Genomic DNA, 13065 nt, shown 5'->3' on the forward strand with positions numbered 1-13065 from the left:
AAAATTCAGTCAGTGTTTATGACTGTGTCAGTAACAGAGTGGTTCTTGAGAGCACCTGTTTCCAGCAATGCCCTGTCACAGTCAGTGTTTATGACTGTCAGTAACAGAGTGGTTCTTGAGAACACCTGTTTCCAGCAATGCCCTGTCACAGTCAGTGTTTATGACTGTGTCAGTAACAGACTGTTTCTTGAGAGCACCTGTTTCCAGCAATGCCCTGTCACAGTCAGTGTTTATGACTGTGTCAGTAACAGAGTGGTTCTTGAGAGCACCTGTTTCCAGCAATGCCCTGTCACAGTCAGTGTTTATGACTGTGTCAGTAACAGACTGTTTCTTGAGAGCACTTGTATCCAGCAATGCCCTGTCACAGTCAGTGTTTATGACTGTGTCAGTAACAGACTGTTACTTGAGAGCACCTGTATCCATCAATGCCCTGTCACAGTCAGTGTTTATGACTGTGTCAGTAACAGACTGTTTCTTGAGAGCACCTGTTTCCAGCAATGCCCTATCAGTCAGTGTTTATGACTGTGTCGGTAACAGACTGTTTCTTGAGAGCACCTGTTTCCAGCAATGCTCTGGTGACATCTCTGTGACTCTTCATATGTCTCTGCATGCTACTTGAGTGTGCAAATTGTTTCTCACACTCACCACACTGAAAGACTTTACTGTGAATCCTCAGGTGGGCCCGTAGGCTACACGATTGTGTAAAAATATTCCCACATTCATTACACTGATAAGGCTTGATTCCACTGTGAATCCTCGTATGTCTCTGCAAGCTACCTGATCGTGTAAATGTTTTCCTGCACCCAATGCACTGATAAGGCTTGATTCCAGTGTGAATACCCATGTGTGACTGAAGGTTATCTAATTTTTTAAATTCTTTTTCACAAACAATGCACTCATAAAGCTTGATTCCACTGTGACAAAGCATGTGCCTTTTCATGTCACCAGATTCAATAAATGTCTTTCCGCACTCCACACACTGAAGAGACTGCTTTGATGGACCCCCACAATCTTTGTGCTTTGTGACATCACCTGTATCCAGCAATGGTCTCTCACGGTCAGTGTTTATGTCTTTGTAAGTAACAGAGTTGTTATTGAGAGCACCTGTTTCCATCAATTCTCGGGTCACATCTCTGTGACTCCTCATGTGTCTCTGCAAGCTACTTGAGTGAGTAAATATTTTCTCACACTCACCACACTGAAAAGGCTTGACTCCAGTGTGAACCCTCAGGTGGGCTTGCAGAAAACGTAAGTCTGTAAATGCTTTCTCACAGTCTGTACACTGATAAGGCCGGAGTCCACTGTGAATCCTCATGTGTGACTGCAGGTTACATGATTGCGTGAAACTTTTTTCACATTCCGTACACTTGTAAGGCTTGATTCCACTGTGAACCCTCATATGGGAATTCAGGCTATTTAATTGTGTAAAACAGTTTCCACATACAACACACTTGTAAGGCTTGATTCCACTGTGAATCCTTAAATGAGTTTGCAGATTACCTGGTAGTGTAAACGTTTTCCCACACTCGCCACACTTATGAGACCTCTTTGCTGGAACCTCACAATCTTTGTGTTTCTTGGGATCACCTTTTTCCTGCAATTCTCTCTGGGAGTCAATGTTTTCACCTGTGTCAGAAACAGGTTCTTCCTTGAGATTCCCTGTTTCCAGCATTGCTCTCTCACAGTCAATGTTTCCACCTGAGTCAGTAACAGCTTCTTCCTTGAGATCCCCTGTTTCCAGCAATGCTTTCTGAGAGTCAATGTTTCCACCTGAGTCAGAAACAGCTTCTTCCTTGAGATTTCCTGTTTCCAGCAATGGTCTCTCACAGTCCATGATTACATTTGTTTCAGTAGCAGTCAGGATTCTGTGGTTGGCTTTGTATTTCCATTATCAACTTGTGGTTGTTTTCACTGAAAACATAAGAGATTTTTTACTTTCCTTGATCATGTTAATGCATTTTGTTACTTGTTCAGAGAGGCCTAAGCTGAACACCATGGTGAAAAGTGATCATAGCACGAAGCTGGTCTTGATGTAATGGCAGATGAAATGTGAGATGAGACGAGACAGACACGCTCCCACTCCATCACCTGTGTCAGTTATGAGACGTTACATTTGTTTCAGTATCAGAGCCAGGATTCTTTGGATGGTCTTGTACTTCCATTGTCAACAAGCGGATGTCATGGTGTTCACTGGAAATATAAGAGAGTTGTCACTTTCCTTCATCATGTTAATGCAAATTCTGAAGATGCTTCCACGAGAACACCACCGGAAACAACTTGCGTTGTGACTATCAAATTTGATGATGTGATATGTTTCAGGATAAAATACTTATCATGTTGCAAATAGATTGAAACTAGCTGATGATGGAAGATGAAGAACTAGAAATAACAGGGACCTGTGAAACCAACTCATTTGTTTCCTATTTAGATCTATGAATTGATCTATTCATAAAGATTTAGAGTGACTAGAAACTCTCCACAAGACTCTATGACAAGTGGGATGACTTCAACTTCCCAATAGTCAACTTCCTTTTGTATCGAGCATTACCCAGCCTTGGTATCTAAGTTGTACAAGTTTTGAGGTTCAATCGAGCATGGTCCTTCTTCAAAGATTTCAAAGAGCATCATAAAGTTGTTCAAAAGTTGTTTGATCAACTTTCAACATTGAAGGCCTTAGTAAAGCTTTCAAAACATTTTATGACAGACATGCGGAGGATATTTTCAAATTTCACACATCAAGGACAAAAAGAATGTCTGATGCAATTCCCTATTTTGGCTTGTTAATGTACCATATGTTCCCGTGTTTATTCAGGTGAACACTTGACTTGCTCATGCATGTAATTGTGTCGGGTGTCAGCAGTGGGGCAGGATATGCTCACTTCTTATCTCTATTCAATAGTGATTCATAAACATAAAATGTCAATGCCAGAGGTTTTATGTGGAAACATTTCTTTAGGCATAAAGGGCAAAATAGCAGTGAAAATTATATGACTGGATCACTGACAATCAGTGATGACCCCAGGTGTTCCTGAAAAAGGGTAAGCATGTCCTGCCCAACATGTAGAACCCGCCACTCACACAGTTTCCACAAAAAGTTAGTGTGTTACATGGACACATATTATATATGATATAGTTGGAATCATATAATTACTCTCCATTAAGTAGAGATTTCTTATGAATATGGAAATGAGTTTGTAGCTTTTATCATTATTCTTATTATTACTATATACAGAGTCAAATAAAATATGCAGCAAATAGGGTTTGGGTGATCCTGGCACAGTCAGGCTGCATGGTTTGGTTCTTCATCAGCTCAGGGCCCTTGCCCCCTCTACACACAGCCCAGACAGAGAATGGGAGATAGCGCTGCCTTGTTGAACCCACCCAGAATGTTTCAGAGAATGTGAAGACTCTCCGACACACCAGCCTTCTGCATTATCCAGATTGTAAAATAGCTGTATTTCTGACAGCAAACCCTGGTATTCTCCCAATGTCAGTCAACAAGTTGGAAGATTAGAACTGAGAACAATGGGGAGTTGGACAACTTGGCATTTGGGATGTAAGTGTGCAAATTTTGAATATATTATTATTATTATAATTATTATTATTATTATTATTATTATTATATACATGTTTTTTAATTACTATTATTATTACCGTATTCAACGTAATAATTAAGCAGAGCACTCTCAAAATTAGAAATAGGGGGCTCTTATTAGAATATAATTTTGGTGAAAGAGTTGAAAGAATTTTGTGGTTTATGCTGACAGCCTGGAATGATACAAAAGAAAAGTCTGTGCATATTATACACGACAGATATATTTTTCAAGAATTTAATTGCCTGTAATTAAGGGTACATATAACACACGAGTGCATATTATACACAAATAAATAAGTCTTGAGTACATTGATCAATCGGAAAGGTGCTAATTGGAATTGTTCACTTGCCAATGTATTAGCAAATATCGCCGGAGCGTTTATTAGAGTGAATACAGTATTATTATTATATTATAAATGTTTTTGTCGCTATATTTGTTTCAATACGCCAATCTACAATATGACCGTCCCATAGAAACTTAATGTATCGTGATGTAGCAGCGATTGTTCCCACCCTAATCATACAAATCCAGCCAAAATATCAGTTGCCTACTTTACCATCACCGCGTCATGGTTTCGGACGCCTAAGAAACATTCTAAGTTTTCTCTCTGATCACTTTAACAACAGTAAAACATCTCATTCACTTACAGAAGACAACATTCTCGTGAAAAAATAAGTATTTCAAATGTTGGTGTGATGCTTCAGCCCCGTTAAACCATAGACCCAAAACATAGATCGTATTAGCCTAAGTGTTTATGGTTGAACATGGCTATCCGAAAACCTCTGATCCGATGATATAACCTTCGTGTCAACTGGTCACCAGTCAGGAGAGAAAAATAGGAGATTGAGTCATTCGGAGTCATTCGCGTTGTAATCTTGTAACATGTTGCAGTTACTTACATTTGTGTGCAATCTCCTAAGTTCGTAAGCCACACCCCCACATCCTCTTTGAAACGCGGTGTGAGGAGCGAATTGCTTCAGAGCTGACAACACAACAAAACTGCATTTGTAGCAAACGGTTTGTGCGCAATAGTCAAAACGGACAATATTTTCACAGAATGGTCACGAGTGCGCACGAACTGTTTGAGAACAATCCCCATTTGGTACCCTGGATGCCGAGCCAGAGGCGGTATTCCGGTAATATGATTAGTATTTGACAATAAGACATAAATATTTTCCTGAAACGAGTGTCAGGTCGACGGAAGGTACATCTACCCAATCCTGTAAAAAATAATAATTTATCCAAAAAATATAACACACAAATAACGTCTACGCGATCATGGGGCGGCGTGCCAAGTGGTTATTTTAAAGCGTTCGTTCGTCACGCCGAAGATCCGGGTTCGATTCCCGACATGGGTACAATGTGTGAAGCCCATTTCTGGTGTCCCCCGCAGTGACATTGCTGGACGCGGTCATATAGCTGGAATATTGCTGAGTGCGGCGTTAAACAACAACAGCAACAAAAAAGAGACATTGCTGGGCCCCGATCCACAAAGCCTTCGTAGCGCTACGAATATCGTAAAACCTGTCGTAACTTTATGACAAAAATCTTAAGCGATCCACAAAGCTATCTTAGTGAAAATATCTCGTAAAGTTAAGAGAAAAATTATGAGTGGTCAGTACCTATCGTAAATCAAGCATTTCTGTCGTAACTTTAGTATCAAGATGGCGGCATATTTTTTGCTTGGCATATTAGAAGAAAAGGCAACACGATCACGACCAAGGGTGTTTCGAGACCGAAGTCGAGTACTTGACACGCTCGATGATGACAGCATAATCCGGCGCTACCGGCTACCACGTCATGCCATATTTAAACTTATAGACTTACTGAAACCATATCTTGCTTCACAAACAGAGCGTTCCCATGCATTGTCCCCGGAAACACAGGTTTTGATTGCCCTTAGGTTTTATAGTAAGGGGTCGTTCTTCACTGAACTAGCAGACTTGCATGGCGTATCCCAGTCCACTGTGTCACGGGTGTTTACCCGTACAAATGAAGCAATTGTCAAACAACTAAAACTGATTTCGTTCCCAAAGGCAACATCCGACCAACGTGTCACGAAGGAAGCATTTTATAACATTAGCAGATTTCCAAAAGTGCTTGGTTGTATAGGTGGCACCCTCATACCTATCATGCGACCCACCGGGAATGAAGAAGAGGTTTACGTTTGCAGGAAGGGCTTCCATGCCGTAAACGTTCAAGCTATCTGTGACGCAGAACTAAGGTACATCACACTTCACAGACGTTAACAACAACACCCAGCAACATCCTTATTTAACAAATGATAGGGTCAGTATGAATCAATCATTCGTATACAGACGTAATAACAACATTATTCAGGGAAACATCGAAGGATACACATCTTGTTTACTCTCTTTAATGACCTTGACAATGACTAGTAGTGCCACCTACTCATTTTGTTGACCAATCATTACGTAAGGCCCAACAAGGGTTTTGTCATGAGGTCCAATACAGGTTTCTATTACCGTGCGGAATTACCATTGTGATAAAGGACGATTGTTTTAGTACTTAAAGCAATGCTCACTGCTGAATAAATAAAGAATAAAGAAAACTTTAAACAGCCAGTTGGACTATCACACACACACACACACACACACACACACACAGGGACTTGAGAAAATAACTTTAATATCGATTTATGAATGCATGGCTGATGGAAGAATTATAAATATGTATATTTAATCAAAAGGTTTACAAGTGTGGTTTCCAAGTGGCCTGGTTCAACTCATGATTCGTTCATGCTACAAAACAGCAAGATTGGGCAGTATATGGAGACTGCTGGGAATGACGGATGGCTGCTAGGCGATTCAGGGTAACAGCAAATCATTTGTGTAAACATAAGTTGTATTGTAACCACTACAGAGATATGAAAACACATACACAAGAAGTTGATATTTTGTAACTTGGCACACAGAAGACCATACTGTAATCATAATGTGATTTTCAGATTCCAATGTTTATTTCATATTAGTCACTTTAAAATATATTGATCATAAATTGAAAGCAGCGCCCATAAAATCTAGCTTTGAGTGAAAGTGATTTCCCCTTGTACTTAAACCCAAATTTCACAATGTAAACTGACACCAATAAAATTGTCACGAAATGAAATAACATTTGAAGTGAAATATATAAGCTGGTAATCGCGGCTCCTTAGGCGACTGGGCCACCCGTGCCCCCTCACCTTCAATGAAACAGTGACAGATTGTGGCTTGTGACACAAAATTGGTCATGTGATCCTGTAAGAGCCTGTTTTGTCTATGAATTAAACAGGTTTATATTTACCGAATGAAATCTTTACTTTATATAAGTCCTCGAAATTGGTGGCTACTTTCTTTTGCCTTTCAGTGGATTTTAGTAGGAGTTGATATTGCCTACTTGTCTGATATACCCAGCGTTAGAAATTGGCACTAGTCCTGTGGATTATTTGCCTACGGCCGTCATATAGCTGGAATATTGCTGAGTGCGGCGTTAAACAACAAACAAACAAACAAGCTTTCAAGAGGCAACTAACAAGGATCGGGTGGTCAGGATTGCTGACTTGGTTGATGCATGTCTTTATATGCCAAAAGCGTTGATCGTTGCTCATGATGTCAACACTGGATTGTCTTGTCCAGACTCGATTATTTACATACGTCATATAGCTGGAATATTGGTGAGTGCGGTGTTAAAGAACAAACAAAACAAAAAAATCAACAAAAAATAAGTATGGCCAATGGATATTGACTTTTTTCAATAAAATGTTAGATAGAACAATTGTCACTTGTGATAGCTATGACAGAAGCTTCAGGTTTTTCAAAGCAGAAACTATTGAAGATGAACAGTGTTGCAAATGTCTCATATTATTTACTCTCGTAAACTGAAAATATACATTGATATCTATGACCACACGGAAGTAAGCTGTATCACGCCGGCTTGTACATGATATGAAGTCATGATCACACAAACCAGTGACTGAAAGCATGAGCAAGAATCTTGTTCTTTGGCTCTTATGGCCAGCAATGGATACCAAGGACCTTTTCTACTCTGTGGAAATCCTAGTTTCCTACAGGGTTCATTTGGAATGGTGACGAACCTTCTTTAATGTAGATATTCCATTAGAAGTGTCATTATGGTATGGTCGCATTCTATTAATAAAGAATTGTGATTCAATAGTTACAGTCAGGCTAGGTTTGTCAAGTAGGGCTGGGATGGGTAACTCGGGTACCCGGGTCAGGTGGGTACTGAGTAGGATCTGGGTACCCACAGGACTACCCGGACCCGTGGTTAGTCATGTGATATTTTGTTTAATGAAAAAAATATCTGTGGTTACACTACAAGTCACTAATGTTCGCATTTCTTTCTGAATATGAACCCATTCCTTCTGATTTTTCATATGGTTGAATAAAGTTAAAACTTTAGTGTATGAATGACCAGATTGTTCAATACATGCATCTTAATACGTTTTGCCAGGGCTATGCTAAAAATGTTCCCATTCGGACATTTTGTGACATCTCCAGAGACTTACAGTGGGTACCCGGGTAGGGTTGGGTTATAGGGGGGTGGGTACCCGGGTAGTAAATTTGGACTCGTCCCAGCCCTATAGTCAAGCACTTTAGTCATTTCAAAATCATCCCGGTCCTCAGAGGCGGAATTCATTCTTGATGTTATTTCATAAAAAAACGTCAATGATTGTGCATACAATACTAATATAAAAAGATGCTCTAATCTATACCTCATGATGTATAAACCTATTTGGTTATTAGATCTAACCTAGACTTTCTGCCAGATAAGAACCAGAGTTCTGTAGCATCGTTCTAGGATGTTATTCACGCTTTTGATAATTTAGGAAGCACTAACATTGATAAAATATAACAGCAAACAACAGTTTAAACAACAAAAACATTTATTTATACAGCTGAAACCATATGGAAATAATTAACAAGACGAAAAGTTAATGAATCCAACAAAATATCCTGGAACTTGTTCCAAGGAAAGCTTTAAACATTGTTGCTGGAGGTGAAGACTCTTTTGACCACTCGGATGACACGGGACATGATGGCTCTCAGGAAGGATGGCTGGGAGGATTTGTGTTTCTTCCTCACTGCCAAAATCTCAAATAAGTCAGTTAGTGTCAACCATATTATTGTCATGACCATGACAAAGATTGTATACATTTATTTATGAGTTATGAAAGCTAGGAAATAATAAGCAAAGAAGAAATATTTCTTATATATTTCCGAATAGTATTTGAATGGTACAGTACACAAATTATTATCATAATTATCCTGTAAACTGTAATTAGTTATGCAGATATATAGTATACCAGTATGTTATTGACATGTTTCACCTAATTCAATTCAATGTTTTGGTAAGAAATCGTTTGGGAACTTCATAGCATGCTGTTACCGAGCAACCATAATAACATGGTCTGTGATGTTCCACAAAATCAACATCAAGAGCACATTATATACATTTTTGTTTCAAGACCAGGGAGACGGGTGCTGAAAATCATGTCCAGGTCTTATGGCCCATAGTCTACTGAGTTAGGACTTCTCTTCAAAAACTTTCCTGATACATCCCTATTCATGTTCTTACCATCCCTATTTTAAACACAATGTTCGAAGTTTTTTCGGGGAAATAATTGTCCTCAAATAAATTACTGAGCTCACATTATATATTTTATTATTCCATATATATGTGTGTGTGTGTGTGTGTGTGTGTGTGTGTGTGTGAGTGTGTGTGTGTGTATTGAGGGGTTATTATTGACTGTTCTATGAAATTTGATCATTTCAACTGGCAAATCTGAAAACAGATTGGCTGAAGAGTGGCACAGCAGTTAGTGTTCGCTTGTCACACCCTGATCAAGGTTCGATTTCTAACATGAGTAATTTGTGAAACCTTTTATTGGACTACGATATTGAACTATTGCATACGATATTCGCCAAGTTGTCACAGACCTAAGGAGATCTACAAACGTAGAATCAGAATGCAGAATTGTGTAATGTGACTCGAAGCTTTAGGTTATGTTTGAGTTTGTTCCATACGTAAGGAGCCTCCTACACTAATAATAGAATAAAGCAACCAACAACAATTTTAACAACAACAAAATTTACTAATCATGCTAATGAAAGAACAACCAAATGGGAATGATAACTAATTTGCCAAAGTGTCCATACAAAAAAAGGGAAAGGTGACTTCTCAGATTGTTACAAAAATGTCACTTTAAGCGTCGTTTATGTTAGGAGGTGAAGACTCTCTTGACCAGACGGATGAAGCGGGACAGCAAGGCTCTCAGGAAGGACTGGGGTGGGAGGGGTTGTGTGTCTTCCTCACGGCCGAGATCGATCTCCACAAAGTCAGTGTCAACCATAATGACGTGGCCGGTGATGTTGACAGAAACAGAGACAGGGGCTGGGTCGGGGACAGAGGTGTAGGAGGTGGGGAGGGTGGACAGGGGTTCAGGGTGGTACACACAAGGACGCTGGTGGGGAGGGAAGTGGAAAGAGAAAAATGATGAGACAAACGTGATACTGACACTAGTGATAGGTAGGGTGCGGTGTATATTTAGTTGGGACATACAGTAGGTTATGGAACATCAACACTTTGACACACTGAGATTTAGACAAGGATCTGTTGTAAAAGTTAGTTATAGGCCCCTGTTCAAACGTAGCACACCTACTCGACGTGGGACAGGAGTGGCAGCAGGGGTGAAAGCCGGGTGAAACATCCTATCTGTGTGGGGGAGAAGTGAAAATAAATAAAACATGTACACGCTTATTTACACTGTAAAGTTATTAAAAACGTAATCTTGTAAGTATATACCATATACCGGTAGGCCTATATATATCTATACACGTTCGTGTCAGTTGTATTTATTAATTCGTTCTATTTGTTTGTGGGCTGTTCACCTGGGGCAGGACAAAATCACTATTTATGTAAGCATTGGCCATTGAAGAAATTGAAGTACATAGAAGAAATATAAAATGCGAGGAAACGTGTTTAGCATATCTTGAGAAACGTGGAAGTACGTTGAGATTTCTATAGTCCTTGTTAGAGACCGTAGACTGATGAGACCTTGGCATCAACCTGACGGTAACCGATTATATAACCACACGGTGAAACGTAATCAACATAAAACTGTGACACATTGGTACCTTGAACACAGCCACTTGACTGCATGTTTAAAAACTCAAGTGATGCTCAAAATCCAAGGCAGGTTATAGATTCAGAACAAACAGACAGCAGATGCGGCAACATAAAATGGCGTCGTTTTGCTGATATCGGTAGCTTGGCAACGATCGGCACCAACGGAAGGGAGATAACTCTCAGTTTCAAAGTATAAGTCAATACCGCTAATTTGATGTCGTGTTACGTTTATTTGATATTCTGACTAATTAATTCATAGTCGACTTAATTTATGAGTGTCCACTTTAGGATTTGTGAACAGGAAAAGGCTACAATTATTGAATCTTTTTTTCGTGTATTCTTTTTGGAAATGTGGGGTTGCTAGATGAATGCAAACGGTTATAAGGCGGGATGTTTTCCCTATATGGAATTGTCCAGTTAGAGCCAATTTTATAAACTACACCTTTAGGTTCTTGGCGTTTAGTTGTGTTTCTGCCGTTGTCCCTTCTTGGAGAATTGAGGGAGGTGGATCTGGCGAAGTCGGGGTCAATATTGGGTTGCTGTTTGAGGAGGCGGCTGATGATATGGGCAATCCCTTGTAGGTGAAACATCCCGCCCCATCAACACCAGAATCAAAGAGCACAAAACTTCAACCATCAAATCCGACAGTAAATCAGCCATTCGGACCATATCAGCAACTGCCCTAATCACAACATGGACCGCCCAAATCCTCTCCAACAACCTCCAGGACTTCACAAAAAGCAAACTAAGAGAAGCAATCCATATTCGCCATGGATCTATACCTAAACGTTGATGTTACAGTAAAATAAAGGAGTTGTTATCCATAAATTGTGTTTATAATTGTCATCCGTCAACATCTAAGTGAGTGAGTGAGTGAGTGGGTGAGTGATTGTGAGTTGAGTTTGACGAAGCTTTTAACAGTATTCCAGTTTTATCGCAGCATGTCAGCTTAATGTGGGAGGAAAACCCGAAGTGATGCAGGTCTCAGGCGTTTACCACTTCGGTGAAACCCACGAGCACGGGTATGGAGAGAGAGAGAGAGAGAGAGAGAGAGAGAGAGACAGAGAGAGAGACAGAGAGAGAGAGAGCACGATGGATACGCGGTCGAGGTCACAGAGGCCAGCAGTAGGGGGACAGAGCTAAGGGTGTGGCCAGGGCCTATACGCTGATTTTACTGCTTATCAAGAGAACCCATCAAGTAAGAGAGGCGACAGTAATATTAGCTTCATTAACTTTCTCTTCTGGAATGTCTCAGGCATAATATATGAGTTAACAGATAATGACTTTGTCAAATATGTGAACAAATTTGATATAATTGGTGTAACCGAAACTTGGTTGGATAATGTAGAGGATATGAAGGTCACTTTCACAGACTTTACCCTTTATCGTTTATATTAAAGATGCTGATAGACTGTCTAAGACAGGCAGAGTGAGTGAGTGGGGTTTAACGCCGCTTTTAACAGTATTCCAGTTATATCTACTTTAACTGGCCATCCCTGCCCCCCTCACCTTCAATGAAACAGTGACAGATTGTGGCTTATGGGACAAAATTGGTCATGTGATCCTGTAAGAACCTGTTTTGTCTATGAATTAAACAGGTTTATATTTACCGAATGAAATCTTTACTTTATTAGTCCTCGAAATTGGTGGCTACTTTCTTTTGCCTTTCAGTGCATTTTAGTAGGAGTTGATATTGCCTACTTGTCTGATATACCCAACGTTAGAAATTGGCACTAGTCCTGTGGACTCGATTATTTGCAGACGGCCGTCATATAGCTTGAATATTACTGAGTGCGGCGTTAAACAACAAACAAGCTTTCAAGAGGCAACTAACGAGGATCGGGTGGTCAGGATTGCTGACTTGGTTGATGCATGTCTTTCTATGCCAAAAGCGTTGATCGTTGCTCATGATGTCAACACTGGATTGTCTTGTCCAGACTCGATTATTTACATACGTCATATACCTTACTCATATAGCTGGAATATTGGTGAGTGCGGCGTTAAAGAACAAACGAAACAAAAAATCATCAATACTAAGTATGGCCAAAGAATAGTTGGACTTTTTTCAATAAAATGTTAGATGGGACAATTGTCACTTGTGATAGCTATGACAGAAGCTTCAAGTTTTTCGAAGCATGAACTATTGAGGTTGAACAGTGTTGCAAATGTCTCATTTTATTTGCTTTCGTAAACTGAAAATATACATTGATATCTATGACCACACGGAAGTAAGCTGTATCACGCCGGCTTATATATGATATCAAGTCATGATCACACAAACCAGTGACTGAAAGCATGAGCAAGAATCTCTTGTGGCCAGCAA

At 39.9% G+C, this 13065-nt stretch overlaps 1 protein-coding gene across 1 annotated transcript; it reads right to left on the bottom strand.

Moving 5' to 3' along the window:
* Window positions 1-505: 505 nt before the first annotated feature.
* LOC139454918 (zinc finger protein 883-like) lies at window positions 506-2184 on the bottom strand. The gene has a single exon (XM_071236518.1). It carries the CDS (start codon window positions 1832-1834, stop codon window positions 506-508), a length of 1329 nt encoding a protein of 442 aa, XP_071092619.1. The 5' UTR covers window positions 1835-2184.
* Window positions 2185-13065: the final 10881 nt, after the last annotated feature.

This window comes from Haliotis cracherodii, unplaced genomic scaffold (genome assembly GCF_022045235.1).
Source record: "Haliotis cracherodii isolate W230 unplaced genomic scaffold, xgHalCrac1.p SCAF_11, whole genome shotgun sequence".
Lineage (NCBI taxonomy): Eukaryota > Metazoa > Mollusca > Gastropoda > Lepetellida > Haliotidae > Haliotis > Haliotis cracherodii.

Coding starts and splice junctions, on each gene's coding strand:
- LOC139454918 (XM_071236518.1), bottom strand. CDS start 1,834: ATGGACTGTGAGAGACCATTGCTGGAAACAGGAAATCTCAAGGAAGAA.